This window comes from Aulonocara stuartgranti, assembly GCF_965226115.1.
Source record: "Aulonocara stuartgranti genome assembly, chromosome: 12".
Taxonomy (NCBI): Eukaryota; Metazoa; Chordata; class Actinopteri; order Cichliformes; family Cichlidae; genus Aulonocara; species Aulonocara stuartgranti.
The window spans coordinates 5,327,347-5,351,365 of NC_138948.1; the positions used below are offsets into that span (position 1 = coordinate 5,327,347).

General features: G+C 41.7%; 1 protein-coding gene and 1 long non-coding RNA gene across 5 annotated transcripts in view; one reads left to right on the forward strand and one right to left on the reverse strand.

Annotated features, from left to right (window-relative positions):
* Positions 1 to 579, forward strand: part of LOC309718390 — a 69,526-nt gene extending 68,947 nt beyond the window's left edge. For all 3 annotated transcript variants that reach the window (XR_014279956.1, XR_014279957.1, XR_014279958.1), the window contains one exon: positions 492 to 579. This is a non-coding gene — a long non-coding RNA (uncharacterized lncRNA). The remainder of the gene's footprint in view (positions 1 to 491) is intronic.
* The window catches only part of LOC309718381 (spermatid perinuclear RNA-binding protein-like), a 102,458-nt gene that overhangs the window by 11,389 nt on the left and 67,050 nt on the right, over positions 1 to 24,019 (reverse strand). For both annotated transcript variants that reach the window (XM_082553536.1, XM_082553537.1), the window contains exons 6-13: positions 21,777 to 21,895; positions 16,700 to 16,795; positions 16,388 to 16,499; positions 12,687 to 12,784; positions 9,213 to 9,306; positions 8,948 to 9,016; positions 2,015 to 2,223; positions 470 to 619 (exon numbers count right to left, since the gene is read on the reverse strand). In XM_082553536.1, the coding sequence (XP_082409662.1) occupies positions 470 to 619; positions 2,015 to 2,223; positions 8,948 to 9,016; positions 9,213 to 9,306; positions 12,687 to 12,784; positions 16,388 to 16,499; positions 16,700 to 16,795; positions 21,777 to 21,895 (947 nt within the window). The remainder of the gene's footprint in view (positions 1 to 469; positions 620 to 2,014; positions 2,224 to 8,947; positions 9,017 to 9,212; positions 9,307 to 12,686; positions 12,785 to 16,387; positions 16,500 to 16,699; positions 16,796 to 21,776; positions 21,896 to 24,019) is intronic.

Here is a 24,019-nt window from a genome sequence, read left to right on the forward strand (position 1 = left end):
CTAGTCACCAATTGCCCCTAAGAGGGGATCCTCTTTCTAAAATTTTACTTTATGATGAAACCATCTTGAGGTGATTGCTGCTGTGAATTGGTGCCATATGAATAAAACAGAAATGAATTTTAGTGGTGATTTTAAGAGAGGCATTGAGGTATCCGGGAGTGAGTAGAAACATGACGGCCTTTTGGATTTTTAGAAAATTTGTCCTTCAGGCTCTCAGAGGCAACAGAGTCGGGGAAGGTTACATTTTTGTTCACATAAGGACAGGAAAAAAAAATTAGTAATACATGAAAAGAAAGTTCCACAGAACATGTTTAAATCCAAGGTTTCCAGCCTTTGTAATCAGGACGACTGAAAATCTGCAGAAGAATTTTTATTGTGTTGAATCTCTAATGAACCTCATGGATGTGTTGTAATCAGGAAGAACCTTTCACAAAAGGCCATAGTCTGTGTGTGTGTGTTCGTTCCTCACCTCCTGTGTGTCTGTGGAGGAGGTGATGGAGGTGGAGCTGGAGCTGGTGGACATCCTGTCGTTCTTCCCTTCGCCATCTGACTTCTCGTCGGCACTCAGCGAGTCCACGTCTCCATCGCTGCCGAGCACGTAGCCCAAAGCCTGCAGCGCCTGAGGACGACAGCAGCGAAAACAAAAACAGCCAGAGGACGTTCATTTAAATTTCATCACCGCACGACTTCCTGCTGCATTCAACACGACAGTCATCGGATTACAAAAGTAGCGGATAAACTTTTTGTGACGTCCTGACAGCCGCAAATGGGAGATGAGTCACGCTTTCACATCCATCATTTGTCACTGAGCTGTCCTTGAACAAGGCACTCAAACCCCAGCTGCTGCAGTGAGGCTGCAAAGCGAACAACAAGAACAGAAAGACTGGCTGTGCTGAGAGTGTGAAAGTGCAACTGAATGAATAAATATGTGTGAAAAAGACTCGGTGTGAGCAGTCAAACTTCTAGTTCAATAAAAGATTTGTCACAAAAAGAACATTGTGTGTTCTCGTATCGATTTAGAAGAAAACTTCAGCTGCTGTTTCTTTGTCCAACTTAATGTTCAGCTTTTAAACACCTGAGTACAAAATTATTGACAAACCAAACTAACAGGCAGACACAGGACTGGAAGCTAAAGTGGTGTTGTTAACCCTCTGAACCCCCTTTTACTTGCTTCACTTACAGATGTCATAATTTTAAAAGTAGAGAAAGCAACTTGATACCTGTGCTGATATTAAAGTGGACCTATTCTGCTTTTCCTTTATTTTTTATGTCTTTTGCTTTTAGTGGAGTTTCTGCAACTAACGACAAACCGGATTTCCTTTGTTCTCATGATTTCTCTTGTTCTTTTTAGTCTTAGAAGACTAAAACGGGGGGCGACCGTGGCGCAGGAGGTTGGGAAGTGCATTTGTAACTGGAAGGTCGCCGGTTTGATCCCTGTGCTTTCTGTCCTGGTTGAATAGTGGAATTGTAAAGCGCTTTGGGTGCCTTGAAAAGCGCTATATAAACGCAATCCATTATTATTATCATTATTAGTTTTCAGCAGTTTGAAAACTCTTATATGTGTATTAGAATTTGAAATTAGAGCCTAAAAGAACTGCAGGACAGTTCGAATCCACTTTCTGTGATGTTTCCTGTTTGTTTTGTTTTTTAATCTTTCTGTATCTGCTCGTCTGTGTCTAAGTGTTTATGGAGCTAGTGCTGTGGAATCCAAGTCCCTATAAATCAATCGGTCTATCTATGATAACCCAGTTAACCCAGTATCTAAAGGAATAGGCTCTAGCCCATTGTGACCCTGAGCAGAATTAAATGGTAGTGATGTTCATCATTTTAGTTTGTCTCAATCTGAAGCTTTCAAACATTAAGCACAAATCATACTCTGGATTTTGAGGTGTTTACATGTCCCAAAGAAGACATTTGCTAACCGATGACTATCAGACAACCCATCTAAGGTTCATTAAAATACAACCCCCAGACTTCTGTGACTTTTATGCAGCTCTTTGAACTGTGTTGGTACCTTGAGAGCTACTTGGAGCTTGGCGGTTCTCTTGGAGTTCCCTGTGGCCTGGTATGTGGTTCCCTGGATTTCCACGGACATGGTGAAGACTGGAGCGTGCACTGGGCCGGATTGGGACAGCAGGCGGTACTGAAGGCCCGGGTGGATCTGGTTCAGACGCATCAGAGCATTCATGGGATGGTTTGGATCGGTCATCCTCCAGTCTAGCACTTAAAGAGGAGAGATGCACATGTTATTAATGAAACAGAGACCTCATGACTCCACAAGCAGGAAGTGAGAGAAGCCATTTCATTGGCCCAGCTTCTTTCCTATTAGCAGCTAGCTGATGGGACTAGAATGACACCGTCCGGGTGTTACACCACTGACACTTCAGCCAGCGACACTTCACACCTACACAGTGACGAGAGATGAGCTGCCTCCCCGGAGTCCTGAGCAGTAATATCTCACTGATGAATTGGAAATGAAACCTCACTCCTGGTGACATCCATTACAAAACAAGTGCTGAGTGTCGCCAAATAATAAGCATTTTTAATAATAAGCAGATTTTAGTCCAACTCTGTCAACTGTGCTATGAGGCTACAAAAGATTTGACTTTGTAAACAAATAAGATCTATAAAGGACAGAACTGAAGTCAAATGACATTTGTCAGCTGTCAAACTTTTAATATTAATATAGAAATGGGAACAACATCACAGTCTGAAATCAAGTTCAACAAGATGCTTTAAAAAAACAAAAACTCTTCGGACCCACAGGAAAACTGATCAATTAAACAGGTGCTGGTTGTTTCCAAGGAACTGACGAATGCTCATTACATAAACGTGTGCACAATATAATGGAGACAGATCCATGTACGTGGACTTATCCAGTCAGTTCTATTTATTAATCTATGAATTTAATAAAAAATAAACTGTTCAAACAACCTGCAGGGTTTCATAGAGAGGTGATAACAGATGTCACCAAGTGGAAACATCCGGGGCAGAAAAATGAAATCAATTTCCAAAAAGTGCAGTTCCTGTTAGGGCCACCTGAGCCTGGCTTCAAAACGGAGTCAAACCCACAGACTTGTATGTTAAAATGTACAACTCTAAAACAGAGATGAACTTGCAGGTATTAAAACAAATAAACAACCATTTTGGCCTCTGTGGATAGTGTCCACTCTTCCTTGAGTTATACTGGTAAGGCTAGAAGTTATGGCTCCTCTGACTGACAGATGCTGTTCCTCTAATGACCACTTGGGGCTCGTCACAAAAGCGAGTAAATCCACATAGAAACATTCTGTTACCTGTTTAGATTTTTTTTTTTTTAATTATTCTTGTCATCTGAGTTTTAATTTGTAGTTTTATAAAAAAAAACAAAAACAAAAAAACATGCTTTAGAGCTTCAAGGCTACAGCTGTCACCACCTGTACCATTATTACAGGTATTCAAATCTAACGCAGGGTTAATGGACTGGGCAAAGTTGAAGAGGGCCGGCAGAAACGTTCATGTGTAATTTCAGATTCTTGAGAAACACTACAGAGTTATCGATGATGCTGAGGTGATCATTTATTTGCATATGGCCACCCACAGATTTCAGCTTTTGTGTAACAGGTGTCACAGCGGGGACACTTGAGGCTTGTGAAGTGTGCAGCCGCCTGGTTCTGCAGCCACTGTGTGTAATTACTGAAAGGTTCTGACAGGCACTTTAGACTTGAGTGTCACTTCTATGAATATGGATGCAGACGAGGTGTAAGAAAACAAATGTGGAGGTGCTGGTGGACAGGTGCCGGAAGGAAGACAGGGGGAGGTGTTAAAGCACTGTAAGTGTGTGTGTAAAACCCAACATGCGCGTGTGTGGTGGGAGGTGGTGAGATAATTGCGTGGCAACAGCCAGCAGTATTAATCCTCCTCTATCTCTGCCTCCGTCACCTCCTTTGAACTGGAAGCACATGAGGGTTGCCGGAGACGATGGTCCCAGCGAGGGCCAATTTAATTACTGTGACACTGACAGACAAGACTCTGAGAGCGAGGGGGAGGAGGAGTGAAGAGGCCGAAGGCTGCAGCCATCAGTGCCAAGACCGTTTAGTTTACGGCTGCAGCTAATTATTATTTTCACTGTCAGCTAATCTGCTGATTTTTTTTTTTTTTTTTAGCAATTATTGGATTAAACTGTCTATAAAATACCAGAAAAAGCAGCCAGACATCTTTAAATGTCTTGTTTAACGAGCAGTCCATGGCTAAAAATATCCATTTGAATATCTGTACAAAACAGGTGTCAAACTCATGGCCAAACACAGCCCTCTGTATGCTTTAATCCAGTTGGAACATCCCTTTTTGGCTAACACATTTTGGTCCACCTAAGCTCAGCTGTGGTCTGCACAGGAACACAACAAACCAAACAAAGGGATTCAGCTTCCCAGCACCCGAGCTTACGAACACAAACTGGCAAAAAAAAAAAAAAAAAAAAAAAAGACTGGTGCAGAGGGCAGGCGGTTTAAAGAAAGATGGGAGACTGAGAAGCGTGTGTGAAGGGAGGCCTGCGTTTCCACCACGACACAGGCTTTGTATTCAAACAACATTTCAACTCCACGCACCAGCAGAGATGCAGAGCCACGGAGGAGGAGACGCGAGGCAGAAAGCCGCTGAGCTGAAGAGGCAACTAAAGCCAAACATGTTTTTTCTCAAAGTGAGATTTCTTCACTGAGATTTTCAGGGAAACTGAAGTTTATTTGCAAGTTTTCATTTTTATTTGTTACTTGTAGTTAATTTTATGCAACACTAGCCTGTGTGCAGCACAGTACATGATCAAAGATTCTTTTTCTTTTGTTGCTGAGACCAGGATATAAAGAACAGAACTAAAGTAGTGCATTAGGAGAGAAACCTATATGATCTGAAAGTGAAAGCTGATGTGATGCACTTGAATACACCATAGAAGCTAAAACCATTCAGTGTCTGAACACAGGTGATGTGATCTGTGCATATCAGGTGACCTGTGCACGTGGATTTTATGGATTTTATGGTCTGAACCAAGAGAAAGTTAAAATCCTTTGAGACATCAGTGGGCAAGTAAAAATTATTATTAAAAAATTGACATAAATCATCAATATTTCATTGAATTTGAGTGAACTAGAGCAGCGGTCCCCAACCCCCGGGCCTCGGACCGGTACCGGGCCGCGAGAGTTGAGGCTCAGGTGTGAAATGTATAGTTTTCAGGGTTTTCAGCGTTATTTTGTTATCGTTTACTCGGTTTTCCTGGGTCTTTTCACGTGTGTTATGAATAAATCTTCTTTTTTCGGTACCGGTACTAGTTTTATTTTGTTGTATTTACCCGCAACACCTTAAAGGCCGGTCCGTGAAAATATTGTCGGGCATAAACCGGTCCGTGGCGCAAAAAAGGTTGGGGACCGCTGCACTAGAGGAAAAATGTCTCATTAGCAGAAAAATCAGTGAGAAGTTGTGTTTTGAGTGAAACTTTGTGTAATATGTCAACAGAGCAGCACAGCAGGGGGGCCACACAACACTGTAAATCATGTCCTGACAGCACCATATGAAGTTATGTCAGCCAAGAAATATGACAAGATGCCATACTTAAAAAATTAGCCTGATAAACACACTGTCACAACAGAAGACGCCGCCTGTGTAAGTGCTGTCCAAACAGCTGCCACAAAACCCTCTGTGAGGAGGGAGCGTTCAGAAGGCTAATAAAAATCTGGGTGGTTTGACACTGTTCTGGTGTTCAGGACTGAAATCTGACATTAAGCCACTGTCACACAGACCTCTGTCAACCTGAGCTGATTGATTCCTAAAACTGTCTGAAGCTGAATGTCTTTTAAGCTTCACCAGCTTCTCTATCAGCTCTGTGGAAATCTGATAACTTCACACAATTTTCTGCTTCGAGGACACATCTCACCTAAAAGCCACTGCTGCCTGAAATCTTCCTTAACCCGCTTCATGCTGCTGACTAACACCGCTCTGAGATGCAGTGAAGGGGGCGACCTGGTTCCTGAAATGGATTCCTAATAAGATCTCATGAAGATATCGGATGTCGCTGCCTGCTGGGTTTTACACATCCAGACTATAATGGATCACTTTCAGCAGGGTCAGGCCATTTTCTCTCCTCTGATACAGAGATTGAAGTGAATGTGCCGTGTTATTCTTTGGCCTGACAGGCCGATTTGATCCCTGTCACAACAAAGCGTCCCGGTTTCTGAGAAAAGATCAGCGTCGCTGCTCACTTCTTTCAGCTCCAGTGCTTCACTTTTCCACCTTTTACACAAAGACCTCTTTTACAGACAGCTATAGTGCATGTCCAACACACACTGAACCATGAGCCTTGTCTCTTAGTCGTCAGTCAATATCCACTTATCTGCTGTGAAGAGTTTTTGTCCAGGGAAGTCAGCCTCTGTGCGACGTGGCAAATGTGACCTGCACAGGATCAATCTTTTGTGCACATTTTTAATATGTCGCCATTTTCCATTAAAGACAAGCCAGAGTTTTTAATATCATGATGGTGGAAAGGAATGCAAATAGCGCTTTAGAGGACACAACCTGCAACAGCCAGTCCCTACAAACACATTAGCGCTGTGTCACTAAACGTCGTGTCTTTTGTTATAGACAAATGCAGGGTTGAGTTGCTTTAAAGCACTTCATCAGCACTTTAATTGCCACTCAGATATGCACAAGTGCACATTGCTGGAAAATTACGTTTGTCAATGGGGTAATTCGACTGTTCATCGAGAGCAGGAGAAATTAACCACCGCCTTAATAACTTTTACAGAGCTGGAAAATCCGCTGCCACAATATTACAGCAAACGCGCTGTTTAAACAAAATCTGAATGAACAAAAATCAGCTTAGTATTAAGAAGAATCATTATTAAAAAGGCAAATTTAAAAGAGAAAGATAAAAATGGGTTTATCTACAAGAAGTAAAAAAAACAAACTTACTTTCACATTGGTTCATATGTTAACTCATGAATGTTCAGCTGTAATCCAAAAAGTTCCAGGAATGGGCTCATAAAAAGAAAAAAAAAATCTGACTTAAATTTGGCAGGTTCCAATGTGGCGGCTTATTTTTAGATCATTCATTTATGCCCTCTTGTACCTCTGTGACGAGTGCTGGATCAACTCCAGTGGGTCAAAGCAATGATCCTTCAATCAGATTTTCATTTTCTGGAAGTGGACAAAGTCACAGAGAAGCAAAGCTGGCAAGCAGACGCATGGTGAGTACAAACTGTGCTGGTGTGGCCAAAAAACTCCAGTGTTTTCAAAGCACTTTGTGTTGGCACGAGATTGCACGCTGGCAGGTACTAGTTCAGAGGCACCAGTTCAGAGCATTTCCTCAGAGTTTTCTCCATCAGATGGTACGGGACATTACAGCAAAACTCTGGGCTGGCAGTCTCCGAGTGGGAAATGAATTCTTGGTGCAAAGCAAAACAGCAAATGCTTCCAGTCTCGCTCATCGCCTGACGAGCTGCCTTTGTTCTTCCGCTGAAGACCGCTCGGTTGTATCTGGAGAGCCAGCTTTGATGACACTCCTCATAAAATTTGAGTCTGTTTGAAACAGAGTTGATGTTTGCTCTTTGTGTTAGTTTTGATCACAATGATCTAAAAATGAAATCTTCAAAAACTCCAGAAGATGACCGTGAACAAAAGAGCTTAAAAATGTAAGTTAGCTGAGGCTTTATGGTTTTATCACTGCATCCAATGATTTTATGGTCTTAAATAAACGCCGAAGCTAGTCTCTAACTTTCATCTCAGTCAAATTATGATCTTATATTCAAACACAATTTGCAGTTAACTATTGTGCATTACTTTTGGAGGGCACTGCATATGGTATCTACAGTTGTATAAATAATTAATATTTGATGAGCCGTTTCCAAGAAGTGCCAGAACCTCTCTGTGGCTCTTGGCCAGAATAATATGAAAGAAAGAAAAGACCAAAAAGCAATAGTTATAAGATGCAATAAAAATAACATTAGTAAAATATAAAACAATAATAAATTCATGATAAATCTAACCCAGCTATCCTGCTGCTCCAGAAACCAGAGGCATGCTGAACTCTCACATTACACACATACTTTCACCCACATGTACTCACAGTACTGCAAGTGTCTGACTGTGGTTTTATTGCAATAATTACACTTATGCATATGTGTTTTTGTCTCTTTTTGTCTTCTATTTAAGCATTTTTCAGATAAATTATGACCTTCAAGAAAGCCGGCTAGTTTAGCAGCTCTGTTCATGTTGTATCATATCTATAGTCTTCTTTATATTCCTTTTTTGTCTTTTCATAATGATGTAATGAATTACGCTTTCAGTTTTCTTATGCAGAAAGAAGTTTTAGGATCACAGCTCCAACTAGATCTTTATGCCATACTTGGCATGTTTAGAAGGGATGTATCGCCTGAAACTGCACCTGCCCCTGAAAAGCTACCAACTGTTCATCCACACAGAGATCAGGACGAGCGATATAATATTTAAACATGCAAAAATCCCTGAAAAGATATCCTTCATGCACATGTAGAGTTTAGATGTGGAAAATACAACAAAAGCCTGATAAAGTTTATAAAAACCCACCAGCACACCAATGAACCAATTTATCTAAGTGACTATGGGAAGTAGATTGATGTAGGAAACTTTATGTTTGGAAATATCACAAGAGCATAGAGAAACATATGGACTGGGTTAATAAATGAGCCCCTTCAGCCACTTTAAAGTTAAATTACAGCACACAACATAAGGTTTTTAATCAATATTCATTATATCGGAGTCTTGCTCTTTTCTCCTGTGTGACTTCGAGCTTCCAGCAATGAACTCTGTTTAATATAAAGCTACAGCCAGCCACGTGTATCAGCCTGAATCTAAGTGTCTGCTGCACCTCAGAAGTGAGAGGAAGAGGATTTCGATCATATGAGCAGTGATTCTTCGATACGGGTGAGTTGACGGTCAAAGTCACCTTTCATCCTTTTGATGAAGTCTCTGTCGTCTGACCCGATGTCCTCCCGGAGCCTCTTCTGACAGCCGCCTGCAGAGCGGAAACGACCGAGCACTTAAAACATCACACTGCCCACTCAGACGCACATGCCGTCTAAGCATGCTGTTTTTATTAATGCTGCCAGGACTGTATCTGAACAGAGGGCTCAAAAATGAATTTAAAAAAGGTAAAAACAGGGAAACGAATAAACTTGCAAAACAGAGAGCACAAACAAGTCTGCACGCACCTTCTAACAGCCTCGGTGAGGGCTTGCTGGCTGGCAGAGGATCCATATTCAAGACCTTGTAAAGCTGTCCAAAGGCCAGGAGGCGTAACGCATGCTGAAACACACACAGCCGACAGAATAAGGGCACATCACTGCGGTGGTAAAGCAACAGAAACCCTCCTGCACTCACAGGAGAGCAGGGCCATTTATTCTCAGATCAATGTGCTTTAATTATCGGGGAAACTTGAGCGAGCTGCTCGCCGTTTGTGTAAACCAACTAATTCTGTTGGGAGAAACTTCATGCATTATGGAGACGAGGCACAAACAAAGGAGGAAATGGGAAAAATATATTCCCAGACTTGCACTTCATCAAGAGAGCAAAACAAAGATGAAGATGAGGATGTCTTTATATTTCTCACTGCTGAGCCTACACTTTCTGCCCGGGGGCCAGATTTTGTTATTTTGTGTGGAGCAGCAGCGGTGGTGGTGGTAGTAGTTGTAGTAGTCTTGGTGTGGGTGTAGATGAGGAAGAGCGTTCCCACGGTCATTAGCTGGCTAATTAAGCTGCCAGTTTGTCAAAGCTTCTGCAGCACTGAGGGGCTGCTTATCTGAGGTCAGAAACCGTGTTTCTGTGGACACTCAGCTATTTATAGTGCTGACATGAGCTCAGGGCTCCACCGGCGGAGGCCCAGGACTTGTTTTAAATAACCCTCCATCAATCGGTGTAGCGGGAAGGAGTGTTACATGTCCGATTTACTGGAAAAAATGCTGACTTTGGTACAGTGGGTGGAGGGGGGCATCGAAACGCACCATAGTGGGATGTTTCAAGGTCTCACAAGTTGCATGGCTGAGTCTGACTTTTTCTTTCTTGGCACATGAACTGATTTTTCTCAGTGTCTGTGGCTGGTTTTATAGTTGGAAAGCAGGAAGGGAATTTCTCAGAGGGAAAGATGTAAATCTAACATCCATAAAGAAGAGTGTCTTAGATGGAAAATGGATCTCTAAATTCAGAACATCTGTGGTTTTGCAGCACTGATTCACCTCCAGGGAGGAACGAGTTTGGACGTCACTGATCTCTGAAAATACGGAAATATTCTCAACTTAACTTTAATCTTTCTTTTAGTGATTTAGTGTTTAAAAAAATAAAATAAAAAAATTTACTTCTTCTCTCATCCCAGACTCGATGAAACTGGAGATTTTCAGCAGCACCAGTTAAAACCTGGACAGCTTCTTTCTGTCATCGTTGTATTTTTACTCAGTTGTATATAGTATTTGTATTTGTATTCTATTTTTATCTTATTGTATATTTATTTTATTTTATTCTACTGTATATAGTATTTTATTTTATTCTATTCTGTACAGTTGTGTACTGTATTTATTCTTATTGTATTCTAATTTTTGCCTCATAACTTTTGCACTGTCCACTTCCTGCTGTGACAAAACAAATTTCCCACGTGTGGGACTAATAAAGGTTATCTTATCTTATCTTAGCTGTGGCCCACAGGTGAGACATGGAGTCCTTTAATTGAAGCTTTCAAGGTTCATCCCCCAGGAGCAAACAGCATATTATGAATGGGAACTTCTTTACAGCTACGGTCAAAGAGCGAGAGTAATTTGGCTGAGCTAAAGGGGGTAATATAATATTAAGGTGTAAGCACAGTTAGGTTCATAAGTTTTTGGGCAATGACACAATTTTTGTAAATTAATGGACCTCACTGTGTATCATTGTGCAAAAGGGACATAACGGCTCACTAAATCCACAGTTTGTGTCTTCTTTTCCTTCAAAATAAGACATTCCGTTCCTTCAGAAGGCTCGACTGAAGGAATATTATACTAGTAGGTGTTCAAATGTAAAATATGCTCAAAGTCTGTTCTTGCAGAATGTTGTAAGCTTCATCATGCCTTCATCTTATTACACATGAGACATTTTGTCATATTTACTGAGTAATCTCAGATCAATTTCAGATAACCGGTTAACAAGAATGTGGTTATTATGTAGTAGTAACGCCTTTGTCACACAAAGCAAACAGTATTATACAAAACACACTGAAACCCACCCGAGGGGAAAAAGTCCTGCACTATGGGGCAGATGGCTAAAATACTAAAAAAAAATCGGTACCTTTATGTGAATAAAAACATATCAGTATGATATCTGCTGAGTAATTACTACCATTACTCAACATCCTCTCCTACCTCAGTGATTCCTTCACTGCACTGGTTGTCTTTAAACTTGCTCCATCTCAATCCTGGCAGAACTGAGGCGCTGGTGTTCAGCCCGACAGTTTCTCTGAAAAGGTCAGTCATTACATCGGCCCGCCTGCGAGCAATATCAGATCTTCTGCTAAGACGCCTGGTGTTATTTTTGACCAGCATTTGAACTTTGAATCTCACATCTCAAAGCACCTCCAGTTTCTTTCATCTAAAAAACATCACAAAAATCAAACCTCTACTGTCATCCAGTAATTCTGAACTTTTAGTACACACTTTGATTTTCTCCCGTCTCGATTACTGTGACTCACTTTTCACATGGATCTCTCTCTCTCTCTAGTCCTCCCGAGCTCGTCTTTCAGCTGTTCCAGAAACACTAGTCAGCGCTCACACGTCAGCCCATTCTTGCTTCTCTTCACCGGCTTCAAGTGAAATTCTGCATTTATTTTATTAACAACATAAAGACCTTGTCTTATAAAGCCATGCAGGACCAGGCTCCACACGACATCTCATTATTATGTAACTGCTTCCCCTCCCTGAGCCTATTTCTCCTGGAGGTTTCTTTCTGTTAAAAGGGAGTTTTTCCTTCCCACTGTTGCCGAGTGCTTGCTCACAGGGGAGTCATCTGATTGTTGGAGTTTTCCCTGTATTACTGTAGGATCTTTACCTTATGATATAAAACATCTTGAGGTGACTGTTGCTGTGCTTTGATGCGATATAAATAAAACGGAACTGAATTAAAAGGTTACCTATGCCTATACTATATATGCCTATGGTTACCAGAGCCTGAAATGTCCTTTAGCCACGAGCCTTCAACTACAAAGTGATACACAATGAGCAAACCAAAGCCTTAAGATCAATTAAGCTGTGAATTAGTCGACTCTTCCCCTACAGCAAGAAGGCTCAGATCCTCCAGCTGGCTGGCACCTTTCTGTGAGCAGTTTGCATGTTCTTCTTGTACCTGTGTGGGTTTTCTCCGGATACTCCACCTACCCTTCACAGTCCAAAGACGTGTGGTTAGGTTGGTGATTCTAAATTGCCCATAGGTGTGAATGTGAGTGTGAATGGTGATGTATCTGTGTGTTAGCCCTGTGACAGACAGCCAACCTGTCCAATGTGTACCCTGCCTCTCACTTACCAGCAGCTGAAATGGATGGGGAAAAAATAATGTCAAAAAACGTGACATACATTCTGAATTTTGTGGGTTGAAGAGCTTAGCATGCACACTGCAGGAAGAGGAAACCGTGATGTCATCATAGCAGGCGGATGGGTAACATGTTCACTGACCTGAGCGCTGTGTGTGATGGCGTCGGCCTGCTGGGCGCTGAGGTCAGACAGGACGTCCATGGGCTCCCTCTCACAGGGGTCGTGAACTCCTGGACCCCCTTTGAAGGAAAAAAAAGAAGAAAAAACAGTCAGACATTCGAACTTTATTTCACTCAACAGGTAAACAAATTATTCTCCTCCTGCCTTAATGCTTTTTATGCCTCACGTAAAGCACTCAGTAAGACCTCAGTGCATGAAAGGTGCTTTACAAACAAGCTCACCTTACTTTAATGTGCACAGACTGAATAATAACTCATCAGTGACCGAGTGCATTCATGAAACAAACTGCCCTCAATGCTGAAGGAACTTCGGAGCCAAAATTTAAAAGTCCAGTGACATCATCACAAGGACGAACTCGCTCGAGCTGAAGTTTTCCCAGATGAAGCATTCAAACACGGCAGCGAACAGCGGTGGAAAAAATAAACGTGAGAACATATTTCTGTTTGTTGGAGGTAAATAGGAAACATTTCTTCATGTGGACTGCACGAAAATGAAAACAGAGTCTCCGGGGATAAATGTTCCCATGATTCAGGAAAATACTCCATCACCAATTTTAACTGAATGAAATCATGCTGCTGTGAACCCGCTGGGACTCTGTGCCCCAGTTTGGAAACCATGAACGCATCACAGTGCACTCCACAGCCTGCCATGAATCTTAGGACCATATATGTAAAGACATTACATTGCAGAAAAACCACCTATTGACGTCTTGCAGACACGTCACAGCTTACCACGTGACATTAATTCGTCGGCCATTTTGGACACATCAAGTGAGTGAAAAACCTGCTAAACATTATGCAGATGAGAAACTATGGCAATCATGAGTAAACAACAAGTGTTTCTCTCAGAGGAAGTAAAACACTTTCATGGTAAGCGTCTTGCTCGTTATGTGGAGAAATTGGGCAAAGGAGGAGCTGAGGATGGATGTTTATTTACTCCCTCTGAGTGTGTTTACTCATGTTGTGAAGTGCAACCCTGGCCCTCTTCCCCCTCAAATTATACTGGATGAGATCTGAAGCCCTATAAAAGTTTGGAGGCTTATCAGTATTTTGTGTCAAGATGAGTAAGAAGCCTCAGTCATGGGACTCTGCCTGGAACTGTAGTCACAGGATCAAGTGGTCACTGCTCGGGTATCCAACGGATGTTTATGAAATTTCTGATATTGACATGGCTCTGCGTATTATCCCTAACATTCTCAACAAGTCAGTGTAGATCATTTGTGATTGATGAGAGTGATACTGAGGCGAATTGTTGAGAATATCCATAATTTTCCATCAGTTAGCTTCTGTTCACTGCTACTGAACCCTTTTTTGGAGTGGATCTAACGTGGGTAGACGTGAACTTAGCATGTGCTGTGAGAATGTAATCAAACTGTTTATCACAGGAAAAGTAAGAGTTTTAGGACGTTAGCATAACATTAAAAATAGCTTGCATAAACATAGCTTATAGCATTATGTTTTTTAGCCGGCTCTTGTCAGCTGTCTGGAGACAGGAGGGTCACATGTCTGATCTGCTGACGATGACCAACTTCAGAACCGGACTTCAGTTTAGGACTGAGGCTGGTAGATGGATGGCAGAAACACCTTATAACTGATACTATGACTGATACGGCTGTATCAGAGTTTTTTAGCCCCCATATTCTTTTATCCAAATCAACAGGAAAGCGATAAAAAAAAAAAAAAAAAAAAGATTTTCTTTCTTTTCTTGATGAATGCAACAGTGCAGCAGAATATAGGCCAAAAAACATGGCAGCAATAATTTCTATGTAAACAAAGTACGCGTTATTGCAGGGGTGGGCAACTCCAGGCCTCGAGGGCCGGTGTCCCTGCAGGTTTTAGATGTGTCCTTGAACCAACACAGCTGATTTAAATGGCTAGATTAGCTCCTGCAGTTCTCCAGAGGCCCTGTAACGAACTAATCATGTGATTCAGATGTGTTGACCCAAGGTGAGATCTAAAACTTGCAGGACACCGGCCCTCGGGGCCTGGAATTGCCCACCCCTGCGTTATTGGATATCGCTAACAGTTATCACATCCAGTATGGCAAACACCTCTTGAAGTGATTTTCCATGATGTCATATGCAAAAACTCAAAGTCCTAAAACCGTCTGAGGAGTTTTGATGCTGTGTTCATCTTTATCGTTTTTTGTCCTCATCCTTTCCTGATGTCTTCTGCTTTTCTTTCTTCATGTCTGTTTCCTGTCTTATTTGGCTGTTTTGTGTTGCTGGTTTTCCTGCCCATCTCTGCGGTAGTTGGCCATTGTATCTACCTGTTATGCTTATCCACTTTCACTGTGTCCTCTTTGGGTTTCTTCTTGACTTTTTTGGGGGACCTTTTACCCAAGTATTGCTTTATTGTATCTTGCTGCTAACCCTTTCCATCACTGGGCCTCATTCACAAACAAATGCACAATTTGAATACAAATCTGTGTCTCTTCAGTTAAACACAGAGAAAACAAAGGCAATTATTTCTTATTTTAGTGGCAAGGAAGACACATTAATGGTGACTGGATTGAGGTTGTAAATGAAAATAAATGCTTGGGGACAGCAATCGATGAAAAACTGTGTCATTCAAACAAGTGTCATTTACAAAGACGCACTGCAGCGATTGAATTCCATGCGGAAGCTGCGACTCTTAGGAAGCAACCACACACACTTGATCTTTTATATTGTTGTTTTGGAGAGAGTATTCAAACTTTCCACTTTATTGCCTCGTATCTTTATTTCCCTGACGTTAACGAGAACAAATTCAATAAGATTGTAAATATGTCTGGTGAGATTGCAAGTCAACATGTATTGTGACACATCTTTGAGTTGAGTGATGGAAAAAGGGTGAGTGATCCTCAGTGATGTGCCACGCACTCTCGAGGAAAACGAGTTCCAAGTGTCTTCTATGCCTTACAGTATTGTAAAAATCCAGGGCACGGGAGCTGTTTCACTTGGACTATGTGATGCATTAATTCTTGGTGAACATCAAATGTTACCTGAAATGGCTTAAACATTTATGACCTTACTGGATACCACTCATGTCTCAGGTAAAATCTCTCTTGTGTTTTTTTCTTTTAAATGATTACAGTGAGTTTTTCCTTCCCACTGTCGCCACGTGCTTAGGGCATCACGTCATCTTTGGGGTTTCTTTCTAATATTGTAGGGTCTTAGCATTACAATATAAAGTGCATCAAGGTGACAGTTGACAACTATACAAATGAAATCGAATGCAGCTGAATTGTTTGTAAGATTTTATTTTTTTATGTAATGTTATGTTACTCTGAATGAAAATCAGTTTCTGTACACGTTGGCTTCTTAGTTTATTTGCTTTTTTTTCTGATTTCTGTTCTGATAGTTTACAGTTTACACCTGTTATCAGGTGTATAAGCACTGCAGAGTAACAGTGCATGCTCAGGTTTAAATGAATGAACTAAATATAAGCAAAACTGGGATTATATTTTATCCTAAGTCTATATATTACAGATATTTGCCGCAGTTCTTCAACTCATAGTGCATACCTCTCAGTGAATTCTGTATTTGTTGAGTTGCCTCTAAATTTCTCTCAGGTATTCATCAGATTTTATATGACTTCATGAATATTAAGATATTCCTGGATGAGCTGTGGCTTCTGAATTGCAGCAGAGAGAAAAGAGTGAAAGTGTAAATGATTGCTGACCTGGGAGAAGAATCCCTGAGGCGATGCACTCGATGACGCGGCGCAGGGCTTCACCTGGACCCAGCGGCCGGTTACAGGTGGCTATGGCCTTTTCACAGATCAGCTCCAAAGGCTGCAGAGGACGAACAAACACAAAATACTCAGCGAAGGATGAACTATATCAGTCACAGTCCTGATTCTGTTACTGGGGCAGTTTATTACACATCACACATACCAAGCACTTTTAAAGGACAAACTTAAAATAAAGCTTGCAGTTTGCATCTTCCATGTATCTACGCCAAACATTATTCTGATTCTGGAGCCGTCACCTACCCAGCCCTTGAGAGGCTGCCACACAGGCAGCCGGTTGCACATGTCTCTGAGGATCCTCAAAACGATGACGCAGGACTTGAGGTCTGTGACTCTGGCCTAGGGAGGTAAAACGGGCAAAAGTCACCAACAGCACGAGAAGCATTTTAAAGAGGCAAGTGCTTGCAGGCTCAGCAGCGCCAGCTCTAAAAAGTGAAACTTTTAGACTCTGAAAGATGAAAATTGTGCAGCGTTATGAGAGGCATTTTCATGAGTTCTGAAATTTCAATATGCTGCTAATACATCTCTAAGAGACTGAGTGCGAGATTTAACGTGACAATGTGAAAATATCAGACGTATTACATTCAGGGGAGCTCAGCTGTGGAATAAATACTGCAGCAGCTGCCTCTGTCACAACCTCTAAATTCAGGCTTAGAGTACCTCGGCTGAATCTGAATTTTTCTATCCTGTCGCCTCATTCCTGCTGACTTTAAGCTTTAAGTTAACTGTGGTTTATTGTGTTTTTGCCTAATTAATGACTGCAATTTCACATGCTGACTTTGTCTTGAGGGAGAGTTTGGGTTGAGAGCACAGCTCTTTATGACTCTGCACACTCCCAAAAATCAAACTCCTTATCTGATTAAAATTTGGGCAGCTCCCACCTCAAGACTGCATTCCTCTCATGCACTGCTGGACCACTCCCAGCATGGTTGCCATGTTTAGATTTCTCCCTGGTAGTCCAGTTCTGACTTCTTGCACTTGGAAGAAATGCGCAAGACAAACTTAATCTGTTCACAAATTGTATATATGTTATATAAATATGTACTTTTTACATCTTTTTCCTTAATCGTTCAATTGTATGACAAAAACGGATGCATTAGGTGCTTCTTTAGAGAGCCACAAACACCCTACAAGCTCTGCAATCTCTCTATTCTGTCTATTTATGCAACACTGCATGTACCACAGCTAACTGCTGGGCTCTGTGGTACAGACACAAAGCAAAGTGGAACAAGAGAAAAGAGAAAAGGCACAAAAGAAGAAAAAGAAAAATGAAAAACTCCACCAAAATCTTAAAAAAAAATAAAATAAAATAAAAAAAATCCTGACCAGACCAATGAATGGGACATTTCTCCAAAGAAATAAATGAACAGCCAACACTGAGATAACACAAGTGAAGCCGAAATGTAGTTTTCAAAATGTGATTAACTAGAATGCCTGCATAAATATTCATATCGAGAATAATTTCATTTTGGTGGATAGCTGGTTTGTTACAAGTTTGTGTGTGGTTCATTTTCCTCATAATCATCATTCTTAGATGATTAAATTGATAAAATTTGAATTACAGGGAAACTAGAGAGATGAAAAAAAAATAAAAAAATGACACATCGATTTCTTTTTACTTTTCCCTCTACTGAGGCAGACATCTCAGCATCGTTTGCCACCCAGAGCTGCTAAATCCATCTGGATTTAATGAAGTCTGGTAGAGAGGTGGGAATGTGGACAAAGGAAGATGCTGATGTATTATGGAGTGGATAGAACAGTGCATTTAGACCAAAGCGTTGCCCCGGGCTGCTGTTTTTGGACCACTTAGGAACCCAGAAATGACTCTCCTCCTACACAGAGTGGAGCAGTCACTAGGGGGGACACCAGTAACGAGAGAGGGACCAAACTGTAGCCAAAGTATGATGCGAACCGCTCTGTCCAACGACCTGAAACTTTGTGCTCTGTGCACGCTGTACAAACACAGATCAGATAAAAAGACAAGCAAACAGAGAGTGTTATTTGTCACTTTTTAAATACGATAATTCTCCACACAGTCCCTAAGAGTAGAAAAAAAAAGTGTCTAAACTCAGGACAGATGATTCACTCAACACCTTTACATTTAATAAAATAGCAAACCTGTTGCTAAATTCTTTCAAGTTTAAAAGAAACCACTTGAAGAATATAAAGAGAAAAGTAACTGAACTACCCAAAGAAGACGGTGGTTGAGGCTATTACATCTAGACTTTAATAGAAAGCAAATTAAGCCTGAGATTACTGACACTTTAATTTACACAGGATGGCTTTTCATAATAATCAAGACTGTAATTTCATTCTGGTGGTCTCACTGAAACTACGCAGACAGGGCGAATGAGACAGACGTCGCCATTTGTATCTACAGTTATTACAAATCAGTGGAGATCCTCAGGTCATGTCAGCCCCGTCTGAATATGATGAAACAGAACCCGGCTTGTGCTGCTACACCTTCAGGCCACAGTGCAGCCCTTCACTCTGATAGTACTTGTCAATTAGCTCTCCTTCCCCGAGGGAAACTACTGGCCGGTTCACCTGACCTTGACCCTCATCTCTCTCTCCTGCCTCTCAAGTGGAGGAAAAGCTCAGTTCATTCAGGACAGCAGAGCTGAAGCTCATCTGAAACTTGATTTGGTGAAGAACCTCTTCATGACCCCGTATCCGTCGGCGCTATATCTCAGGCTCCTCAGCTACTCACGCTGATAAAAACTTCACTACTTCTACCGTTTCTTCTATTCCCATGCTGCCTGTTCTTTTTCTAACAAACTCTACAAGCTCATCCTGGAAACATCTATATTCAGCTCTGTTACTCCACAGTTGGACTCACTGGTCAAGTTTCTCACAAAAGAAAGGGCAAAGGAATATGCATCGTTATCCAGAGCAGTTTTCTGACATCTGGAGTTGAGCTTATTGACTGATCTGCCATTAAATACGGCAAAGAGCACACATAAGATTTATTAGCATAATGCACAAAGTGCAAAACTGTGTTGAAGGAACTGTTCTGTAGGTTATCTACTAACAATTTGCAATCAGTTAATTCAAATAAGGACAAAAGCAATACAACAAAAATAGAGAAAACTGGAAAGTCAAAAAAGCAGACCCATTGAGGGAGCAAGAAATCTTAAATATTATATCCATTTCTCTCCAGAATTTTTCAACACCTGGCTCTAATTTTCTGTCTGTATGGGAGGTTTGACAATTTCAGGTCGAAGGAAAGAATCTAGCTCCACCTGTGGGCATCAGTTACGCTCAGTGACACCTGAAAGACACATTGTAAAATTCATACAATATTGCTGCCTTTTTAATCGAGCCCAAGTTGCTTGTTAGTGTTTTGTATTGAGCCAATGTTCTCACTCTGACTCCACATTAAGTTCCATTGTGTTGTATTAAAATAACAGTTTTATTAAAGACCAGGAACAACCGAGGCTATGCTCCAAATATTCAGGGTTAAGAGCTAGTGGGAAAAACCAAAGCCCCCACAGTTTGAAGCAATCCACCCACATCAATTACATGCTCCTTTGGATAACTACCTGCCATACCTCACAGCAACTACTGCAGCTAAATAAAGCGCACAATAACATTTTCTCCAACTTTAAGTAATGGTGCATTTTGGAGTAAACAGACTGCTACAAACATGACTAAATCACGTATTTAAATACTCTCCTCCCCACATTTTTGCAAATGTTGCATTTAGGCGAATGCAAAAATAACTGCCAATGATTTCAGTCATTAAATGTTGATGCATGTCTTTAATAGATCAGGAAAGCAGCTTTGGAAAAGGAGTAAAGAACAGAAGACATGATGAATGATGCCTATATCTGCTGTTTAAATGATTAAAAAAGGAGCTTCATTTCAACCTCTCATTAATGTGTTCATTGTGGCTTGATGAGTTTCAGGGAAATGAGATGCACAAGCTCCACTGAGTCATCCCAGAGCTCACATACTTTACACCCCTCTCTGGAAGCAGGTTCTACAAACTGTTCAACAGTTTCTTCCCACAAGCTGACGGCTCCTGAGCACCCCGCTGCCCCCCAACCACCCAGTCGGCCACCTTGGAATGTCTATAAATTTAGACCTATTGTGCATTAGGTCATTTGCATACTGTCTTAAAATTGCATTATCACTATGTAAGAGAAATGAAACAAATATACTTTACTGCTGCTGTGAACAATTTACAATTCCCAGCTCATATTCAGTCTTCTTCTTATGTCCTTTATACACGTGCTTGCATCGTGGTCCAGGAGTAAGTAACAAAGTGAACAGCTTTTCTGAAAGTGTTATTTTCATGTAAATTACTTCAGGTTTTCAGGACCACATTGAAGACAGTTGAAGAAAAACACAGAGTGTATTTGGTAGCAGTGGCTCCTAAAACAGACATCCATGCCAACAGACAGGTTCACACGATGAGACGCTCCTGAAATTGGTATTGGTTATGACATCAGTCCCTCTATACTCAGCGATGATGTGCTTCCCCCTTCCGATATGTTTTGTGTTTGTATTCAAAATAATGCATGTTCATCCCAAAATGTCTTATAACGCCATTCTGTCAGACCACTTGTTTGTCCCACTGCTATATAAAACTTCATGGCAGAAAAATAACAGCTGTGTTTCGGCTGAGTAATAACGTCCACAGCGGGCGGTTGGACGGGTAATTGCAGGTGTATCAGACAGCCTGGTTCTTGTCCCATTTGGTCTGCTGTTTTTCTACTTTCTAACTTATTACTTGGTCATGGTTAGGAATAGAACACACTTTGAAATCTGCCTCCTGCACAGCAGTAACCTTGCTAGTCTACAAATGACTAGTTACCTTGAAGCGCTAGGGCACAGATGTGGACAAAAAAAACACCTTAAATGATCCATGCTAGTGGTTTTGAACTGCATAAACCAACAGGACTGTGAACAGACTCCCCCTGAAATTAGCCCTAAAAGAAGTCAGGGGAAGTTCTTGTGTTAGGTGGAAAACTGCCTCAGCTTATACAAGTAGAGAGAACGAAAAACTCTGAACGTAAGGAGCAGGTTGTGTCTTTGTTGCTGCAGCAGTGTTGGAATGAGTGCATCAGTTGAGCAGTAAAAAGCTTCATAATGTCAATGCCGTAACACCTGCGTGCTAATGATAGACTTCATTACTTTGTGTCATTTATTATGGTGATAAAAAGAAAATCTAGGTGCCATTACGTTTCCTTCAAAACCAAGTTGCTGTCACACATTAAAGCCAAGCAAATGTAATTTTAGGCACACGGCTGAATGCTCAGGTTGCCAGAATATAAAGACAGTGTAGAGAAATCTGTCACAGCCCAGCTGTGCTCACCTGGAACCATTTGGCGTGTCGGAGTGAAGCCAGTGCCGCCTGGCACTTCTGCCTGTCCAGGACGTCCTCCTCTTCCTCCTCCTCCTGTCTCCGTTTGTCAGCGTCCTGCTCGCCCTCCTCTGGAGAGAGGGACAGGATGAGACAAGACAGACTGAGCGTGAGCACGCTGACCTCTCACACTCACACACAGACACACAGGCAGCAGGGTCGGACAGCTAATTATTAGGCAAACCCACTGATCTGACCAAATGAGCTAAGAGGAGGGGAAATTTGAGAAATTGTGTGATTTTTCTGGGAGAGGGAGGATTCTCATGCACAAGGCAGGATCTTTCATGACACTGACAGGAGGAACCGGAGTAGACGTGAGCACATGCGTCTTGCTGCCCGGCCGAAGTCTCACTCTAGATGCAGATCAGTGGCGGAAGGCAATGGAACACGCCAGATTAGTGTGTTATCGATTACAGCGCAGGACGAAAATGAGAGCATGGCAATGACTCAGGACCAAAAGCCAGATTAGAGATTAAAAATAACACTTTAGAACAAGAACACATTGGATGGATCGAGAAAAACTGGCTCAAGGGGGTCTGAGTTTGGGTCACAGGCAGAGTTGATGCAAAGAGACATTAGCTATTCCACTTGAAGAGGGGGAAAAAGTCATCCTGCTCAAAAGGCTTTGCAGTTTTCTGGGGCGCCATGCTAGTATTTTCACTCTTGCGGGGTCGGTCAGATGTTTATGTTTGACTGAAACAGTCTCTCCACACCGGGTTCCTGTGGGGAGCACTCCTGCCATGACTGGAGGCCAAGCCATGGGAGAACGACAGCAGAAGAAGAGTGACAGCAGATGACAACATAAACATCTGAGAGTGAGAACGCCACCCTGGAAAGAAAGTGAAGGCTGTTTGTTCTCAGGAGCAGCTAAGGGGTGCCCACTGTGGGACAGTCAAGCAGACGAACAAAAGGGGGAACAGACCGCAGATCACACTGCAGAGCTCGGTGAAGGCCCGCAGGTTATCTCGTATCAAATAAATCTAAGATAATGAGTTCCCTGCAAGCTGAGACATTGTTGCAAATATCAGATATTGATTGATGTACCATCTCACTCGAATCAGTGTCATTATGGTTCAAAGCACTCTTCCAATGAGCAACAGCCAGCAGAGATTAAATTGGGACTAAAGCTGACAGGAGTGCTGACGCAGAGCATTAAAAGGCTCTTGCTCATAGAGAGGAAACAGCAGTGTAGCCTCTAAATCCACAAGTATTCAAATTCCAATTTATCCATGTGGCACCGCAGCAGTAAAGCGAGCCGAGGAGCGATGCATGTGGTCTGGCAGTCTGTTGCTGTAGAGACCGTAGTGAAAGCTGAACAGGATGGAAGAGGTGGAAGACAAACGAAGGAGCTGATGAGAGAGACGGGGGATTTCTCCCATGTCACTCCTCCAAGACCAAGACTGAGTGAGGACCTTCATGTTCTGCCCCCGGGACTTCTGGCTTCTATTTACCACTTTGGCAGCAAGTGTGCAGCTAATGGCGTGATTTGTTTTAATCGTGCATGTGTGGGCGCACTCTTTACGTTCTGCTTGCTTGATGCATCTGGAGACCTCGGAAACAAATGAAAATGAAGTGAACCCCGACAACAAGCCATTAAGAGGCTCTTAGTTTGTGGCTATAAACTAAAGACGGAGTACAAAGTAGACAATTGGATACCAGGGTCACGCAAACGATGTTCCATATAGATAAACAGACAACAAAGCAGAGCATGATGGATACAAACACTTTACACACTACACGACAGGCTGAGTGGATCTATGGAGTCTCAAGTGTGCCATGCTAATTACAGGTGCTTATTATTTTCAATAATTAATTATTTAACTTAATGGAAAATCTTAAAAGTATTACAAACACGTCAGACCTTTACATTTACTGCATTCCTCTGCTCTTAAATGTGCCAGGCTAATGATCGTTTTTCTTTGTAAGTTGGAATCAATCATTCAGTTTTATGTAAAGTCTAAAACTAAATCATTAGAGACCTACCTAACCTTTACTGCATGACATCTTCTTCATTATAGTGAAATCTATGGAGTCTTTGGAGCCAATTAAATCCTTAGATTTGAAATACACCTCATTATCATTACTATTCTAATTATTTTGGCAGCAGAGTGGTTCAGTAGTTAGCAATGTGACCTGACAGCAAGCATGTACTGGGCTCAGATCCACTGGCTGGACTCCGCATGTTCTTCGAGTAC